We start from the raw sequence: 20,091 nt of genomic DNA, 5'->3' as shown, positions 1-20,091 counted from the left end.
TAATGCGGACGTGACGTTGCAGCTATGTCTGGCTGCCGAAGGAAGGGAGCCGGAAAGCGTTAAACTCTTAGACTCTCTGGCTGCTCTACTAATAAAAAAAAAACGTGTTTTTTTTCCTTTTAGGTGCGAGACGCGGTGGCGTGCCCTCAGTAGTGTTCATCAGGAGTAAATCATTTGATACAGGGATGGCAGTTAAAAGTAGCGACTGCCTTTTCGTGGGCAGGCCTAGGCCTTCTCACACGTAAGCAGTCTTAAAGTGTCTCTGCAGACTTTCTCACCTTGAGCTCCTTGCGGCACTACTCTAGCTCGGCCGCCAGCACCCCGTTCTCGTCTCGCCGGACCTCGAGTTCCTCGCGCATACTGGCAGTCTCGGAGGCCAACCTAAGTTCTGCCTTCTTGCGGGCTTGGATCTCGGAGTCCAGCTGTCAATGCTCGGGGCAGTTCCGCAAGTTTCGCGGCTGACCCTACCCGACGTTCCCAGGATGCACAGCTGACCGGCTCACATAGCGAAGCTGGCTCACACAGCGCCAGCTGATCGGCCGTGCCTGGAGGGCCGTATTCAGTAATGGTTTCCCCACCCTTGGTGAGCCACTCGCACAATACAAGTTTATTCCCTCTCCAAATACAGCTGCAGGCAATGAAGAAAAAAACGGATTAAATCTTGACACCATCTACCATAAAGCATTAGTCCTGCGTTCAAATTAGCCGAGCCTGTTTTTTTGCTCCTCTATTTTGCTTTGAGCTGTGAATCTCCTCCATATGTATTGTTTTTTCAGCCACACTAAGGTGAATGCTAAAAGTGATACTATGCCAAGCAGACAGTGAAATGCAACAGTTGCCCGAAATTTCACCACAGGCAATAAATACTTTGATAGTTAGAAGATAACTACACCAGGAAATGAATAATGAAAAAGGGTCTGACTTAAAGAGTCACTGAGGGCAATGGTACCAAATTTTTTTTTGTTAGTAAAATCCGATAGTTCGGCTTTTCGTGGCTTTTTTTTCCGCTTTACCGGCAGCGGAAGTTGCATTACTATGTGGATTTGATGTTGCAAAACTTTTTCCCGCCGCTGCGATTCAAACTCTGGTCTTTCTGATGACGAAATAGGAGAAGAGTGATGTAAAGTGGGCGGAAACGGAAACAAGGAATCGGTGATTGCCAGCAGCGAACGCTGCGCTCCCACCTAGTAGCAGCCGAACACTACTGCCGGCTGGACGTTGAAGGCCTCTATCAGCCGTCGTCGCTTCGACGATAGATCACGTTCCCGATTCCGACAACAAAGTTGTCGCAAAGAACTGTGGCCTGCCTTCAGCAACCTCAACCCCACACAGCATGCAATGCTTTTGAGGGCTGAAGGCTAGTTCACATACAAGCGACTGAGCAGCATGTTGCAGTGAAAATTTCGAACTTGTTGGTACCTGAAATGAAATCTAAGGTTCGACGAAATCTCGTCTGGTCGGGCGAATACATTGGCGAAAATAATGAAGCGCCGACCAAAAGGTGTTGTCAAGATGGAAGATGTCAAGATGTTGGTACCTCACTACTGCGACGACTCAAAACAGGTTTTTTTGGCTGCGGCAACAGGACTCACTAGAATTTTCATATGCATGTGAAACAGGCTTGAGGCAGTGCGTCTGGCGAGAAATTCCAGCGCCGAGGAGTCGGCAGCGTTGCTGTCACCACCGGGCCACCATCACGACTGTTGTGTAGAGATTGGTACGTGCAGGCATACATTCTGTAATAATAGTCCTCGTAGGGCTGGCTACACAGCCCAGCATCTTGGTACGTTGATGAAGCGAACACGCCGAGCGGTGAATTTGCTAACGTAGAGGTGCACTGAAAACTAGCTATGCACAGCTCTTTTCCCTTGTCGCAGTTGCGTGACTTCATCCGAGGAGCACAAGACACTTGCAGGTCCTCTGTTGTGCCGCCCTTGTAAAAAATCAAGGCGCATAACGAAACCCTGCGGGCACACAGAACACATAGCCGCGAAGCACCCCAAAATACACCGAAACTCAACTGGCCACCTGTTGTGCCGCCAATTGCAGGTTTTCTGTCTGCCTCGTGTAATAAAAGTGCACTGGTGGTTTCAATACAAAACTTGTGTACTTCAAACACACAACCTTCATGCACATTCGTCGGCTCCAGAGATCTGTGGGTATTTTCTCCTATTTCTTCATCACTCTTGTACTTGCAAGACTGCATACAAGCCAACTCCACTTTCTCCTCAGTAACCTTTTAATGTTGCCGAGATGGGAGCTGATGGCACAGGAATGGAATAAATGTGACAAAGGAGATGCCAATCATCACACAACATCTATATTTTACCTGATAAAATGTCTACTTTTGAAATAGCTGAAATAGCCTAGATGCATTTACCCTGTTAAAACATTCACTTCAGCAACTACTGCTAATCAGGAAGTTAATCCGCCTTTTTTCACAAGATGTGCCTCCCTCCGGGGAGCCGCATGGGAGAAGCTGGCGGTTTGTTTTCAACCAATGGTGTGTAGTGGAAAGGCCACGTATGCACCCACCTTGTATCCTAGCATAAGAAAGTGCTAATAGAACTTCCAGATTAGGAGTTTTACTGCGGTGCCTGCATTTCTGGTAAATAAAGCAGTGATTTATGTGCTCAAGAGCCGGTGCAGAAAGCCAGACTCAAGAAATGACACAGACATCATCAAATAAATAGAAAGAGCCAGTGTATTTTTTTTTTTCCAGCAACGCACCACCCCCTCAACGACACCACGTAAAAAAAAAATTGAAAGCTCTACCTCCGCCCAAAGCACCGCGGAGGGGGAGAAAAAAAATTTCAAAAAGAAACACATACAGTTCTGGCCGTAGAACAATCATAGTATTTATAAGTATGTATATAAAAAACCCCAGCCATTACATACAATCTCCTATAGACATGCAGCCGACATAGCCGTCAGTGGACAAAACGAAGGCGTCATGGGAAGGGAAAGTGGGCATACACTGGGGGGCGGGGGTGTGAGAGAAACAATATCGAGCAATGGTCAAAGTTTATAAAGCTTGCTGCTCTACTAGAGCAAAAGAGGACCCTAATACTGTACAAGAGCGACAGAAAAAAGGGAGCAAAAAAAAAAAAGTTCAATCCTAAATGTCCAAAACAAAATGAACAAGGAAAACTGGAAACGAAGAAAAACTCTGGACAAGAAGCTCATGGTAGCCAGTACTCCGACGGTAGCGAGGGTAGCGGAACAGGCATGGCGGTAGTCGTAGTTTTTGAGAGGACATCCGAGAGTGGTTGGTGGTGGTAGGTGTGGCTCTGTTGCGTTCCCGTCTGTACACATCACAAAAGGGGGAAGTGGGGGAGGGGGAACAGTGGCATCAGGGGAAAGGGGGCTCCACACTCTCCCCCCTCCTCCTCAGGCGAAGCCAAAGCCTTCCGTGCACTCCTGGATGGCCTTGAGCAGCATGGTGCGAAGCTTGTCGTAAGTCTCGTACGCCGGCAGGTCCAGCTGGTTGAAGCTGCGAAGAGAGGGAACAAGGCGAGGGGAGGACAGTGAGCAGACAGCCAGCAGTCAGGCGGGGAGCCGGTGACATGCTGGCTTTTTGACAAGTTAGCCAACTGCAAATATGAGTACGAATTTTTTAAATATGAACAAGAAAATTTGAATATCAAATATCTATTCCATATGAAACAAGAAATTCAAAAAGATAAATAGGCAAATGCTTTTTTTTTTTTTCAGAATAGTGCAGTCTTCGCAACCGAAATTAAACAAATTGTACAAACTCAGTGCCATGCAAAAAAAAAAAAAAATGCACCGTGCACAAAAATGTATGCTGCTTGATTAGATAATGTAACAGTATATGAATTGTAATAAGGTCAAGCGAGACAATGAAATCCACGAATTGACACATGACCAGCAACTAAAAATAACATGGTGGGTAGCAAACCATCATTAATTTAGACTTCAAGAGACTAGAAGAAAAGCCCATATTTTCCGAAGGTCGAGTTATTAATAGTGCGCCCTTAAAAAAAAAAAAAGGAGTCAAAATGCGGTGAACCATTGCGAAGAGGCTCCATCACAAACATCGAACAACCTGTGACGAGAGGGCAGTTTCAGAAGAACACTGATGTAAGCAAGGGGAACGAACACTGGGAACACCAAGATTGCTTTTAGATAGGAGAAGAATTGACTAGCGACGTGCAAGCCAATGTCCAAAAGTGGCATGCAGCTGGGGTCGGATGGCTTGCAAATGGCGTGGTCAACAGCAGCTGTTGCCACGGACTGAAGAAGAAGCCCAGAAACGAACTAACAACGGACATGACATTTTTTGGCCTAACAATGGGGGCTCTTCTATCACCATCACGGCTGCCGTTATGTGCTCATCAAACATACACACCATTTAATAGGCAGGGTTTTTACAAACCGCATGCCCTACTGTGTCACCTCGACCCAGCTCCCCTCAGAAGCCCCATAGTGCTAAAATTCTCCAAATGGGTAGTCCCTCATACCATAGTTGACCAGAATGAAATGCTGGAGACCATGCTAGAAGAGCCGTGAATGCAACAGAGTGTGTGTGCCATTAGGTGTGGCCGTTATGTATTTAACACGTTAAGGCAGGGTCAAACAAAAGGAAACCGTGCACTTTCATGCTGAGACTGTTCAAAGTGGGTGGTGGGCCATCTTATATTCATCAGGTGAACGTACTAGCAGAACTTTGCTGTCTGAATGTGACAGGTCCACAACGGAAACCTTTGTACTGTTTTCCTGACGCCATGAACTCTATCTACGGGTAATTTGCCTAGATACTGCGATCTTCATGTTCGTCCTTGTTTGCAAGCGCTAAACGTTTCATCATTCAGTTTATGTTTGAAATTTCGATTTATACTGACTGACAAAAAAAAACTACGTAAGCATTGGAAGGTGTCAATAGCCACAGTGGCTCATATTTTGCACAAACACAAGCCTGGTTGAAAACAAGGAGCCCCAAGGGTCAATACTCAAGCCATTCAAATCTCCAAATCAAGACAGACACGTTACCTGGTACAAAGTGCTTCAGAGAAACTACCGTAAAAACTTGAATATAGGTCGAACTTTTTTTTAAAAAACCATGGTGAAAAGTCGACCCCCGTCTCATATACCAGTCATTGGCAAAAACTACGGAAGTCTTGCGACAATGGGCGGTGGAACTAAACAGCCTACACCACAATCACCATCAGCAGCAGTGCCGCCGTTTCCGTAGTTGCAAAGCTATTTTGGTTAAAGGCTGCCTTTTCACATTTTGTTTCAAAATGAGTGGAAGCCGACAGCAATTCACCGTCGCCTTCAAGAAAAACGCGATTGAGTACGCGGAAGCTCACGGGAACTTGGCAGCACAGCGCGAATTTGGAGTATCCGAAAAGAGCATTCAGTACCGGCGGAGGCAGAAGCGGCGTATTGCAACTTGCAGCAACCAGAAAACATCATTTCGTGGGCGGACCACAGCGTATCCAGAATTGGGAGGAAAGGTTGCGCTGCGTGCAAGACCGCTGCCTGTGACTGCCAAATGCATCCGCGTTTTCGAAAGCGGTAGAGATCGCGCGTGCCTCTAGACTCACGAGGGTGCAATTCAAGGGCTCGCCATCCTGGGTGCAGCGATTCATGAAGAGGAAGGGCTTTTCTCTACGGCGCCGTACTTCTGTGTGCCAGAAACAAACACGCGGGTCGATGGGCGCGCGATAATGTTAAAAAATTGGCCGGGTGTACAAACGAGCAGCATTTAAATAAAAATAAATACAGGCACCATTGTGCAACCTGTCGAGTTGCATTTGTTTCAAGGTAAAGGTGTCTTTCGGTACTTTTTTCATTGAAAAAGATTTTTTTCATGTTTAGAATTGGTTAGTTGGGGGGTCGATCTATATTCTGGTCCGACCTATAATAGTCCGGTTTTTACGGTAGGTGCAATGTCATAAATAACTCATTTGTTTACACTACAACCAGCCAAATCAAATTAAACAATTCCATTCAACTTCGCTCCACGTCACACCACAACCTTTTCCGAGTCTGGCCCCCCTTCCCCATCTTGCACTCACCAGGTGTGGGCTGATGGTAGCCGATCGGTGGACCGGTCATCTCGATGGATCTGGAAGCGCTGGACGCCGTTCATGCCCTCCAGGGCTGCAAAACCTTGCAGAGGCACTTTAGAGGTGCCAGTCACGAACTGGAGGAACTTGGCCCGGTCTGCCTGGTCCAGGGAGCGCAAGGCCCGCCAGAACCACTGAATCTGCAGCGAGGTTGCCTGGTACTTGTGGTACTCTGTGTGCGCCCGAAGGTCATCCACGTCGATGCTGGGCAGGCCCGAAATGAGCAGCTCAAGCTCCTGTTCGTTGAAGATGCCAATGAGCCGCTTGGGGATGATCTCGTAGAAGCCCTCAAGGAAGGCGTTGAGCTGCCGTCGGATGGCCCCTGTCATCTTCTCCTGGCAAACAAGGCGCACATACTCCTGGGTGGTCTCTTCCGTCACGGGAAGGTGCCGGCCGCCGGGCTTGAGGTCACGCACCTCTGTCACACCGAACTCCTGAACCTCCACGCTGAAGGTCAGCTCATAGCCAAGAGCCCGCACACCGTGCTCCAGCAGGAACACCAGGCCCTGGAGCCACGCAAGGAAACAAGCACAGAGGTAAGTGGCATACCACGGGCTTTCTGCAGTTTTGCACCTGTAACAAGTCTGCGGTCTGCAGCTGAGGAGTCCACAGGCAGTAATTCGAGGCAAAATAAATGAATAAGAACAAATACTTCTCCCACCCTACTACTGTATAGAGGGTTTATTTCCTCTTGTAAAATCTGGGGCCAAATTACGGAAAGACCACTATCTCAAAACAGTCACAAAATTGTCAAAAAGGTCCACTCCTATTGGTCGGCACGGACCGGCAGACATATCGACCATTAGGAGCGGGGCTAAATGATCTGCATGTGATAGGTTTGCGTATCTGATCGTTCCGTAGTTAGGCCCCTTGCCCAGGAACGGGCAAATGGGGTCCATCCTACTCATCCGAAGGTGGAGATGAATAAATATGGAAGTGCTTCTACAGCCAGCCACAGTTGGGGGAATGGGCCCAGGGAGACTCCGCTGATCTCCCCTGGGAATTAGTGGGTAAGGGTGTGGTTCGCAGAATGGGTACTAGGTTGTCAGGTTAAGGTTACCTCCTAGGAGGTTAGGGCGGTACTGGGGACAGCAAGTTCTTGACCTTGATCTGCCTGACCCTCTTGCCTCCTTTCGAGGCTTGTCTGGCCAGGACAGGGAGAGCAAGTTGCTCTCAACTGTGTGGCCCCTGCTCATGAAATGCCTGTTCACCCATCGGGCGCACCCGGGCTCCAACCTTGGATGTAGAAGTCCACAACAACTTTCATTTCAACTATAAAAATCTCCGCGAGTCATGCCATTCCACTATTTTTACAGCATTATATGTTATAACCAGACTCCCTATCAAACCAAGGTATCATGCTTGTCATATGCATGAAATGACAGCACATGGCAAGACTGCATGACCCACATAGCTCCTAGTCACACTAATGGCTCATGTGTTCCGTAAGAAGGCTGACATGGCCCCTGTTATCATTACAGTCACCTCGCATCTAAACCGTTCCTCCATTTTCTTGTCACATCCTTCTACAGCCCTTTCCATATACAGATGATGCTGAATCTCGAGTCGCATTTCTTTGAAGGCACTTCTGACATATCTCCAGTTCAAGCACTACATTTGCAGAAATGCCTTTGTCTAGGTCCCTCGTCTACAAGACAAGGCAAGGCACCCAAAGTGATAGGCATCATCCACCTGGTGCACGCAGATATGCGGCAAATGAACAAAGTGCAGTTTAAGATTTTCTGACCAACAGTACAGGAGTGCATTTTCCCAAGTTACAAGTGCTAGTGCATCACTAGAAATGCTCTTCTTGGCATTAGCAAAGCCAAACTAGCCTCCCAGTAACTTTTCAGTTAGGCTTAGCTGGATCTAACTGGCTTTCAGTGCTGAAACTTTGTTGCAGATAAACTAGATTTCCCGATTAGACTGGGCAGTGTAGCCCAACATGCAATGCCCTGCATGGAATGCTGCTGCTTATTAGCCACGGTGGGGCATGGAGCACTCATGACTCTGGCAGAGCTTCCTTATTTGCTCCAGTGCACACCAGGACAGTGTGCCCCAAATATGCCAGTGTGATCCAGCATTGGACTAATGCACTGCTACACAGCTCCAGGACCACGCCTCTGCATGAGTAATGGTACCTATGTGCTGAAGGAAGACCTGGGAGTTCCAGTTTAACGCACCTGGTAGAAGGAGTAGTCCTCGCTTTCCATGTCCGTATACTTGACTGGCTTGCCCAGGATGTGCTTGTAGAACGACCGTGTGAAGTAGCACTCGAGCAGCTTGTTGTCGTACACTGCCTTGGCAATCACACGCCCCACGAACTTGAAGTAGCTCAGGTGATTGGAGTTGCAGTGCGATGCCGGATTGATCATGTACGTCACCCGGTCGCCTGGGGATGTCGTGAACAGTGCATACATCGGGTTGAAGATCTCGCGAGAGATGATGGTGTACCACTCCCGCAGTAAGCCACCAGCGTCCTGACCCTCCTCCCCTTCGAAGACTATGTAGAACCGATTTTTCCACTCTTCCGGGGGCCGTCGGTGCAGCTCACGGAAGGAGTCCTCAAAGACGTGCTCACGCCGTACGTGCACTGCCAGGTCTTCCCTCCTTGAGCCTTCGTCAAGCCGCTCCAGCTCGTGCCGGAAGTAGCGTCTCTTGACGTCAAAGTCAAGCACGCGTGTGTGGTCGACGAGAACAGCAAAGGGGCCATCGGCCAATGGTGTGCTCGATTGGCGCAGGATCTGATTCAGCACCTGAATGCCAAAAAACAGAACAATATACTCAGCTTTATGCGTACACTGAAGATCAAGCTCTACACCACACTACAGAGCACACCTCAAGAGTACTCATACTAAGGCTTAACAAGACTGTCAATGAGTGAGTGATGTAAAGCAAAACACGACATACAGTGCAGTCCATTTACAACGATACTGAGAAAACAAGAAAATCCGATCGTTGTAACTGATTATTGTTATAGCTGGACCAGAAAAAAAAAATGCAAAAAGAACACACCCAAGTATTCTCCGATGCATGTAGGTATCACCGCGTGCATGTAGCGCTCCTGTCAAGGGCACAAAGCGTCTTGGCGCACAGCCAAGTAAGCCAAGGGAGTCACCCCCACCGCCTCCAGAGCTCCCATCAAAAGATAAACACACCATCGCTGTACAGCATCTTGAATGCTGCCAAGGTGGACGGCAGGAAACGGGAACGCGGCCAAGAAAAGCTAGCGCGAAAAAAAAAGCAAATTCTCAACCATCCCAAGGAAAAAAGTGGGAGGAGGGGGTTCAGCCTTGCGCTTAGTCGGAGTCATTTTTACCCAATTAATGAGCGCACAAACGGGCGGAAACTATGAGCAAGCTCCTCCCTCCAGCAATTATGATGGCGATTGCACTTGGTTCCCCAAGGCCGTAAGCAACGCTCCCCCATGGATTTAACCACGTCGGTCCGTTCGCAGAGTTTTTACGTCCTTCGCTTCAAAGTAATTTATTTTTATCAAGCTTTCAGACAAATTTTGGTCGTAAACCCCTTCCGGGAGGCCAGAGCCCTATCGCTGTGTCCGTTATTTCGCCAATAATTGTATAATTGTATCGTTGTACACGGCTTATTTTTATGTAAGGGCTATGAAAGAATTGATAAATCTAAAGAATTTAATCATTATAAGCGATATTTTGTTACATCTGGTATCGTTATAAGTGGATTACAGTGTACTTAATACCTGTGCTACATATGGTAGGTACATTCAAATGACATTTGGATTCTACTGACTCCCACAGTGCTTTACGGCAACTTCCAAATGCATTCAAGAGCTTCAGCATTTACTTGCTGTTTTGCAACGGCGCTGCTGCCATTAAGTTTCACTTTTGAGTGGGCGCTTGTGTTCAGTGTGTACAGTGAACAAAGCTCGTTAATTCGAACTTCACGGGACCGGGAAAAAGTTTGAATTAGCCGATGTTCGAATTATCGAATGGCCTCGAAAAAACTGACAAGAACCATTTGCATTACGGTATATGTACCGCATTTACTCGCGTAACGAACACACTTGCATAATGAACCCACCCGCCCCCGAGTTTTGCCTAAGAATTTGAAAAAAAAAAAAAAAGCATCATTCGTTAATGCTTCCCTCCGTTTCGCACAGTCACGGTCCACAACGCATTTTTTGGCAATGCACCCAGAGGCTGCGCAGCGACCTTTTGACCAGCGCTTGTCCTGTTGTGCAAGCCTCATTTTCGCTATGTTCGCCTTATCGTGCCTCTACTGCCACTCAATCATTGGAACCCGCGATAGCAGCAAGCGCCTTTTGCAGTGAACGATGCTAAGATGCTAAAAGCCGGCGTCATGATTGCCGCTAACCGTGTGGTTCCGTTGGCGACTGATGGGTGGGTGGATGGACGACACTCGCAAAGGAAAAAAAGTTTTTCGCAAGTAATCTGTAGCGCCCGTCTGAAGTCATAGCCTTTCATGGGCATTGGCTGGGGCTGCGCCGACAGTACTTAATCGTATTTCTGAATTAACAGGGTCCGAATCAATTAGTATTTACCGAATTTACTCGCAAAATGGACCCACTTTTTTTCCAGAAAAGTTGACATCAGTTTGGGGGGACGGTTCATTATGCAGGGAAAAAAAAGTTTTCAACAGATTTTTTTGGAAGGGTCGAGATTTCATATATCTCCGTCTGTCCTTCCGTCATTAACAAACGCACGCAGTCAGGGGGGTCATGCCCTAGCGTTAAGCATCATTCAGTTTGACGAGATCCCGCAATTTTGTGCTAGCCGGCGGCCAGATAACGCGAATGCGCTGAACATTAGCCCTGAAGGTCTGGCTCATGTTTCTTACTGCGAGGAACAGGGCAGTGAGGAGTGTCTAATGCGAATGTTTAAGCTTTAGCTTAGAGTGCACAACGTCTTGGCGCTCCCCTCCCCCTTCTGCAGGAGCTCTCCTCAATATATATGTATATATATAAAAAAACAAATGATGTTATTGGCGGCGGCATGACAAGGTCCCCGCTGTCTTGGCGCTCACACTACAAGAGAGTTTACTTAATGCTGTCATGAAGCACTCCAAGGTCATCAGGTACCTCCTCACTGGAGGACTGTCGCCAGCAGTTGGTTAACGGCGAGGCAAGGCACTGCTGGCAAAACGCAACAAGATTGCCTGCAAAATGGACAGGGAAGCAGCAGCCTCAGCTGCAACACAAGCGGGACCATCCCTTCCACACTCCCTCTCAATGTCTGAAGATAAACCGGCCCCCTTTGTGGGATGACGCCCCAAAGCCTGCTGCTTAGCCCTCCAGAAGTGAGGGTAGAATCTAATAACTGTGGGTGGGTTCACAGCTCCCATGTTCTTATCATCCATAGTGCCGTAGCAAAGAGTAGGCTGTGGCCAGCCTTGAAGCGGAGTTTTGCAACTGGTATGATTGAGGAGCTCCAATCCCAGCAGCCCTGTCATGGAACCAAAGCCTCACCGTCCGGTGGGTCTCGGCAAAGCTCAGGAATTTCTGCACGTCTGGATGGAGCGCATCAGCGGGGCGCTCAGCACCAGGTGTGGCCGGTGGCTGGCCGTCCTGTTGCATCAGGGGTGACAAAGGTGCCATCTCCTGGTGGATGTGGGCCAGCTGTGTCTCACGGCTCTCCGAGCGGTATTCGCGTCGGCGGGCCGTGTCACGAGAGCCTCCCGGCACGGGGGCCCCGCTGCCAGTGCCACCTGCTGCGGCGGCAGAAGCCGAGGGGGCGCTGGCGTGCACCAAAAAGAAGGCCTCCACAGCTGGTTGGAGCACCAGCACTGCATGCTGGTCCTGCGACAGCAAGGAAGCAATTTGAATGGTTCATATTTAAGTCTTTCCCACCAGTCTCACCATAGTACTAAGTAAAATCTCGTTACTACGAACATCAGATTAACGAAATTTTCAGATTTACGAATTTTTTTAAAATCCCCGCCAAAATGCCTATACTTTCAATGTAAAAAACTTTCAGTACTACGAATTTCAAATTACCGAATATTTCAGAATAACGTATGTAATTTAATCTCGCATTCGTCGCAAAACGCTTTGTTATTACGAAGTTCCGTACCAAATCCCTGAAGCTGACGCCTGTCATCATCATCCGAAGCATCAGCTATGCGCTGGGGAACTCGTTGCAACGGATACAGCCCCAGCGGTATCGCCATCACGCGAGGCGGCGCGAGCTGCCGCCCGATACAAAGGGTAAGGCCATTATCATCCACCCAGCGTGTGGTCACATACGTACTGCGCAGCAGTGGCAGCAGTCTTAAGCCTATTCAGCGCAGTGTCACCACGTCGACAGCGAACGTTAGGATCTGCGAAGTTATCGGCGCTGTGATTGTGTTGTGCATTAGCTTTGCTGACAATGAGTTCTCCTGGCCCCCGCGTTAAAAAGAAGCGACACCAGTTTTCGCTTAAAGAAAAAGCGGACATTCTGTCGCAGCTGCTGGAAAAAAGCAAGCGGACTTGTGCAGGGAGCTTGGCATTACACCGTCAACAATAGCAACGATGTTCCAAGATCGGGACAAGATCGTAAAACTACATCGAGTGTCGCAGCTGGCTCCCTCAAGAAAACGTCTGCGGCTGGGCAACTACCGTGGACAGCGACTTTCGAATTATGTGGATAGCGACAGCGCGGCGGCTACATCCGCGGAGCTCACCACCGAAGACATCGTGAATCAAGTGCGTGAGCAAGACGATGCCAACACTGGATCAGCGCACGAAGAGGAAGAGATTGTTTCCAGCTCGGATGTCCTAGTCTTTCTAGAGAAGACCCGATCATTCCTCGGGCGCTGCAAAGATGTCCCCGATGACGTGCACAGGAAGGTCGAGGATGTGGAGACGTTCGTCCTGCAGCGTTTGTCGTCTACTCGCCAGAAGAAGATAAGACTTTTTCAAGCAATAAATTGTAGTTAAACTGTGCCCAGCGTTATCGTTTATTATTTACTTACCAACACATAAATCTGCTGCAAAGGTACCTAATTTTAGTTCTTGTGATGCATTACTGACATGAAAATAATGGTTTTTCAGTACTACGATATTTCAAAATAACGATTGAAATTCGGCGGTCCCGTGAAGTTCGTTGTAACGAGATTCTACTGTATCAGGTTCAGCACACGCATGCATACATGAAGATACATCTGGCGCCATGAAGCAGAATAATGATTGGGGGAATTCTCAAATGCTTTGCACATGCTTGCTTTTCTTTTTACTCCCTTCAAAAGGACAGCCACACAATACCTTGAATGCCGCCACCACAAGATGGAAACAAGCAGAGATGCAATGCGACAAGCCAACAATCAGTTTGGTTGACGCTCGCACGGTACTGTTAAAGAATTGTGTGGCGTGATAATTGATTCGTGGTTGCTTTCCCGGACGAAGTTGCGAAAGCAAACTTACGGAACCCGGAACTACCGAACAACTGGGGCCGCAAGCGATGACGCTGTTTTAGCTAGCGTCTTATTCAGCTTTGTGCATGCACCTTCATGCCATCCCGCAATGGGGGGGGGGCCTTTCATTTAGAGAACTTTTTTTCGGGGGGGGGGGGGGGGGGGGGGCAGCGTGCGGGTCCGGTTGCTGACGTATACGCAGCAACATACAGTATACCTATATTGCGCGTTATGACCTTTGTGGAGTTTTTAAAGTTGCGTTCGCGAAATCCCCGCGTAATTTTCGCACCCCCTTCTTGAGCCCTAATTTCTGAATAAAAAGTGCACAAATTATGCGCGTAAATACGGTATGTGTGCACTGAATCAGCACCACAATTGCCCCCAGGTTTGCTGCCAGCCTAAATCCACTGCTACACAAAGGCCTATCTCATTGGCCTCCATTTTAACCCTGCCCTACACCAGCTGTGGCCACTACATCCCCGCAAACCCACCTGACTCTCTGCTGCCCCTGCTACCATCATCTTGAATGAAATCCACTCCTCGATGCAAGGCAGGGGTTCCCGATCTTTTTAGCTTTGGGGAACCCCAATGGCCTGAACCACTGCCCCAAGGGAACATTGGTAATCTTCTCTTCGCATCACACGCCGTGCCCATGGCCATTTCCTCTCCTTAATTTCACTTATGATATCATTAACTTGTGCTTGTACCCTGCCCTACTAAGCTCAAGCACTGCCTCTTAGCATTAACCACATATAGCTGGATGCATTTCCCGCAATTTAATGCCAGCTCCAGGGCGGCATTACTCAGCCAACTGTTACACGCTTCATCAGGGTGCCACCCACCTGTGTTTCGGCCAGCTCGAGCAGGCAGTCGCTGAGAGTGCTCCAGAGGGAATCCAACCGCAGCTCCTCACTCAGTGGTGGTGGCTCATCCATGGCAGCCGCTTCGGCAGCCTCTGCAGATGCTTCCCGAGTTGGCGTGGATGTGGCCCGGGGCTGGATGAGAGGGCTCTGCCCTCCAGCTCCAGCACCAGCACCACCTCCACTGGACACTGCAGCCAAAAGATGAGAGTTCAGTCAGATGTGCCTTTGTTTTTCATAGCCAAGAGCACATCCGAGCATAGCAAACCAGGCAATCATGGCTTGCGAGCCCTTCTAATCATGTGTGCTAAGCTATGCCATTAGACAACAATTCCCCTCTGACATGGGATAGCCTGAAACATTTCCCCAAGCTTCGCAACGTCAGCAGAGACCAGGCTGCTGGAGAGTAAGTTTGGACTGCCCATAAAAGGGGAAAGAAAGCTGTCATATGCAAGTTTATATGTGCTTGTGACACACAAGGTCACCCTTTCGATTCCCCCTTGCAATAGGAGGCAGTCTCCCGCTAACAAATGCACAGCAGAAGAACAAATGCACAGCATAAGCACAGCAGCTTCTGCTGTGCATTTGTAGGACTGTAAAGTTCCAAAAGTTCAATTTCTTTTTTCAAGGCTGAATCAGTTGCAAGCAACCATTGCTATTACATTCAGCTCCCCTCATGGTAGGCTACATTATGGATCCATATGAATTCACTCAATAGGCACACCCCGTGGTTCCCAATGGACGCGACGGCCTGCTTTGCTCATTCTTTTGAACTGGCACACAGGTCACCAGCACCACCAACTGGCCCCGTTTTGTAACACACAAGTTCGTCACTTAGCTGTGTGCCCCAGTTTTAATGACTTGCATGCTGCTCATCCGAACTTTGTCAGCATGTGTCACGTGCGGATATTGTGCACTTTGGTGAAACTGCACATTTCACTTTCAGCAATATGCAGTGTGGCATTGATGTGTGGCAGATGACATGGCCCTATTATCTGCTCCTCTAGCTCCACCGGGTCCATGAGCAAAGCACAGAAAGTATTCCATGAAAATGCTTGAAAAGAAAGATGATAGGTATGTCATAATGTAAAGTGAAGTTCGTGATTTCGAAATGCGCAAGGTTATTTGAACCATTTTTCGGGTCCCACCGAGCCCTCCAGAATGGGAATCTGTTTACACAAGCAGTCACCTGCCCAATCTAAAGAAATTATACAACTATTGTCCCATATCCAGAAAAGACATTTTTATAGAGGTAGTTACGCCGACAAAGATATGTGTTGTGTTGGGTTTTATGGTACATTGACAAAAATATGAACTAAGATGATGGCATTAGTGGCCATAAAAATATCCGTTAGCTGCTCTCCCGGAAAAACCTGCTCTAGAGCGAAGCTTATACAACATTTTTATGGTGTAGTTTAACCAGTTAAAGGTATACTAAAGCAAAGTTTGAAAAATCAAAGGGAGCATTAAAAAAGAATTCTCAGTACGTGATTATACAGATATGATCATCACTTGGCATATATTTTTAGAAGATGGTTTTATCTTTTAGATTTTACAAGTGCACGCAGCAAGCTGCCATATAAAACACACGGTGAAGCATGTGTGGAAGCGTGTGCTACAGCACAGCTGAGCAACCCAAAGCACGGTTCTGTTCAGCATGAAATTCGCTACACTGGCAACTAATAAGACTCTAAAGATGTGGAAGCTTTGTATTTGCCTCCCTCCTGTTCGTATGTCAGCAGTTTGTATTGGTTCATGGGGGTTTAACGTCCTAAAGCGACTCAGGCTATGAGGGATGCCGTAGTGAAGGTCTCCGGAAATTTCGACCACCTGGGGTTCTTTAACGTGCACTGACATCGCACAGTACACGGGCCTCTAGAATTTCGCCTCCATCGAAGTTCGACCGCCGTGGCCGGGATCGAACCCGCGTCTTTCGAGCCAGCAGCCGAGCGCTATAACCACTGCGGCACCGCGGCGGCCAGTTTGTTTTGTCATACTGAATCTTTCATTATGAAGGTCCCTGGTGGGAAAGTCGAATTAGCCGAAGTGTGCACCGATAAAGATAACTACTCTGCAATTTTAATCACATGGGCAGCAGTGGGAATGTTGCGACGTCACATCTGCAGCTTTCAAAAGCTGCTGTCAGCTGTGACAGCACGATAGATAACTGCAGGAAAAATGTGCTTAGCCCTTTAAAAAAAACTTGGCAGTTATCAGCTTTACCAGTCCCAACTCTCATTTCCAGCAAAAACAGCAACTGCAAAAACTTCGCTTCAGTAACCTTTAAGAAAGCTAGAGAGCTACAGCCTTTCACTAGGTACCTATCACACACTCAAGCGCCCACAAAATGACTGACTAGCAAACTCAGGAGTGGAATTCGGGGGAAAAAAAAAATGGAAAAAGGGTGCAGTAGGGGAGAAAAGGCATAGCATGCTCTTGCTTTTTAGAACAAACTTGGCTGGGCACACATAATGCACATAGCCTTATAGGGGAAACAAATTTAGGACTGCAAAAGCACGCATCACTAACAAGATGCCAACAAAAGAAGCCAGAGAACTATCTACACAATAAAGGGGCTGCCAGCATCACAATCACGTGGCAACACCGATGTCAAAAAGGGTGGGTTGAGGAGCTGACCTAGCAAGTGGCAGAGCAGCAACGAGTACTGCTGCTAGCAACAAGAAAAAAAAAAAAGAAAGGAGTGGTGCTGCCCCACTCAAGTGGTGCAGCGGTCTCTCACCGCCAGCCCCATCGACCTCCATGTGGTGGTCGGCGTTTGGCTGCACTGGGCATGGTGCGTGCTCAGCAAGTGGCGTGCTGGTGACGATAGAGTCTGTGGACCACGAGAAGGCCTGCGGCTCTCCTGACGTGGGCATCTCACATGCCCCCGACACTGCAGTGGACACACACACACACCAGGACCAAGCAGCCAGTCAGCACCTGCCCTCCCCTTCCTCCTCGCCCTGCCTCGCACAACAGCTCCATGCGCATAGTATGTGGACGACCATCAGCAATTTGATTAAGGGGGGAGGCTACCCTTGAACACCATCTTTTTTGTTTCTTGATTGAGATATCTGAATGAAATTTTCAGGATAGGCTCATAACAAAAACATTGGAAGAAATACCAAGTTTCATGAAGCTGTGCACACTGGTTCTAAAGTTACACGAGCATATCGAAATGGTTCACATAGGTACCTTACTCCAGGCCTGGAGAATTTGAAAACAGCGCTGTCCCTGTGAAATTCATTACGGTTATTCCTAGATAGGTACCGCAGGGCAAGACAAGGCCCTTTTGCTGAATTTCCTTGCTGAAAAATTTCAGCACAGCACTGAATTTAGTGTCATTGATTAGACCTCATTAGCCAACATTAATTGCTTATGACTAATTCCAGACACAATAATCTGAATAAACGAGCTTGACTTGCCCTCAGAAATTTATTCAGGTACAGAATAAAAAAAACCTATCGAAATCCAATAAGCGGTTTCCGAGATGCAGCCAGAATCTCGATCTCCTCGCACATCAGGAAATGCGTTTCCAAGCGAACGGCGAGCGACGCGTTGTCACGTTTCGGGGTAGATGCCAGACAGGAGCTGGAGGCCGCAATCGCCGAGGTTGATGCGTTCAGTACACAAGGCATGCCCGAAGCAATAAATTCTTGCACCGAAAAAGCTGCTGGTACCTCGCTGGAAGCGGCGATGCAATCGCTGTCTAGTACCGATGTAGCAGAAGCTACGCGGCTGGAAGCATCGACAGTCCTTGTTGGCGGCACGCTTTGCCGAACGAACAAACTTCATAGCAAGGTTCCGCACACCAAACGCGTGTAGCGTCTAACTTTGTTGGACTCATCGTGACTGACCGCACAACAATCTGCAGGAAACTGTTCGGACAGCACGCCGAGAGATCCTAAAGACGGCGACAACAGCGATCACAACGAGAAAAGGAAAGAGCCAGGGCAGCCGGGGCGGATGACGCGCCGGCTGCCGCCGGAGGAGACCACCGTGTCAGTGCGCGCAGCAGCCAATAGCAACCGCGCGATCCCCCACGTTCTCGAGGAGTACGCCCTTCGCCCAATCGCAGCCTCCCACAACTGCACCCCAGACGGCCGTCGTCTTGGTTTTCTTTGAACCATTACAGTTAAGCCTGGATATAATGAAGTTGGAAAAATAGGTGCGGTTCAACTACTGCCAAACCTGGTCAGAGGGCAAAAGCTGTGGTGTATGGGGCAACTAGACGCGGCTTGGCATCTGTAATGTTTAGTGTGTTCCGTTCTGCACACTGGATCGGCAGTGCGTCCACTCTGCCACACTGGCAGTTAATGGTTGATCAGGACAGGTTGCCAGCCGCTGTCAGCGCTAATGCATGCAGGCCACCTCTCTCACCACCACCACATACCTCAAAGTGCAACTGAGGCGTCCATTGTGAGCCGTTATACGCCCTTCCTTTCCTCAAAATCATCAGAATCTAGAACCCTGTCAGAATCTGGAACCCTGTCAACGCCAACAGCAATGAACACAAAGAACGCCTACACAATGTTGTGAATGCCAACACATGCAGCCCACATCTGTCACTGCCACCACATAGGTTAAAGCGCGACTGAGGTGTCCACTGTCCAAGGGGGCCAGTTATGCACCTTTCAGCCTTTCGTCCTTTGCTCTCGAAGAAAACTGGATTGGTTTTGAGAACTGCTTTTGAGGACAGGAAATGGCGCAGTAACTCTCTCACATATATTGCTGGACACCCAAACAGCACAAAAGGGATAAGGTCGGGCTAAGGCCGTTCAAAGTTATTCTCCGGCCTACGCAATGACTGCTTTACCTAGTGTAGTGAAGCTTTTCGCTTCAAAAAGTCCGGGATTTCTCATTACATCCAGGTTTTCGCTGCACAAAGTTTTTGCGAGAGGGCCCGAAAGGGTAATGCAGAACGAAAACCAAAATAAGAAACAAATGCAGGTGAAATCACTGCGAAAATGTTTACAGAAAGTTCCATTACTCGAAGTCATATAAACACGGCGATATCTTCCGTGACTGCAGCAGCCGCAGCTCACGCAACGCCGCTACGACTGGGGTGGGCAGAGTGGGAGAGGCGCTGCCACCGCGGCCGCCATGGCTGAGCTAGAGGAGAGGGCGAGCGGTTGCGCCGCCACCGTAGGCCGGCAGCGGAGGTGCACGCTTCTTCCCACACGTTGCCTCTCTCAGTCTGCCCGCCGCTGTGGCCCCAGGGAACTTACTCTTCGCCTTGCGTCGCTGGTACTCTTCGCCGCACTATCGGAGAGCTATCAGAATCACGCAAGCAACCGCACAGCGGCGATGGGTGCACGCTGCTCGTGCTGTTTCATTTTTGTTATGCCCCATCATTTTTCTCTCCTAAGCATGAACTGTTGTAGTGCCACGTAATACAGTCAAACCTGGATATAACGAAATTGAAAAAAGTTCGCAATTTTTCGTTATATCCAGGTTTTCGTTACATGCAGTTTTGGGTTAAGACTGGTAAGGATTATGCCAAAACGAAATAAAAATTCGACAGATATCAATTCAAGTGAACTCGCCATTCAAAGAATTTATTTAATAGAGAAAAACTGCGTAATTTTCGCTTGCTGTTTTTGCCTGATCGAAGCCACTACTCGGCGCTCCAAGGAAACTAAGGCATCCATGGCTGCTTCATCGTCCTGCGAGCCGACGAAATGGCGCAGAACGTCCACCGCGTCCATCAGTTCCCTCGCGGTGGGAACAGCACAAAACGTATCGGG

General features: G+C 48.5%; 1 protein-coding gene across 16 annotated transcripts in view; it reads right to left on the bottom strand.

Annotated features, from left to right (window-relative positions):
• Positions 1–2,686: 2,686 nt before the first annotated feature.
• HUWE1 (HECT, UBA and WWE domain containing E3 ubiquitin protein ligase 1) overlaps positions 2,687–20,091 on the bottom strand; it is a 158,033-nt gene continuing 140,628 nt past the window's right edge. For 11 of the 16 annotated variants that reach the window (XM_077640245.1, XM_077640244.1, XM_077640253.1 and 8 more), the window contains 6 exons: positions 17,085–17,237; positions 14,327–14,535; positions 11,560–11,889; positions 8,279–8,851; positions 6,045–6,601; positions 2,687–3,493 (listed from right to left, as the gene is read on the bottom strand). In XM_077640245.1, the coding sequence (XP_077496371.1) occupies positions 3,391–3,493; positions 6,045–6,601; positions 8,279–8,851; positions 11,560–11,889; positions 14,327–14,535; positions 17,085–17,237 (1,925 nt within the window). In that variant the 3' untranslated portion in view covers positions 2,687–3,390. The remainder of the gene's footprint in view (positions 3,494–6,044; positions 6,602–8,278; positions 8,852–11,559; positions 11,890–14,326; positions 14,536–17,084; positions 17,238–20,091) is intronic. The other 5 variants (XM_077640256.1, XM_077640258.1, XM_077640257.1 and 2 more) reach the window with 1 other exon arrangement.

The sequence above is a fragment of the Amblyomma americanum genome, chromosome 10, assembly GCF_052857255.1.
Source record: "Amblyomma americanum isolate KBUSLIRL-KWMA chromosome 10, ASM5285725v1, whole genome shotgun sequence".
In the NCBI taxonomy this organism is placed as follows: domain Eukaryota; kingdom Metazoa; phylum Arthropoda; class Arachnida; order Ixodida; family Ixodidae; genus Amblyomma; species Amblyomma americanum.
The sequence above is the reverse complement of the archived record's forward strand: the minus strand, read 5'-3'. Positions and strand labels throughout refer to the sequence as shown.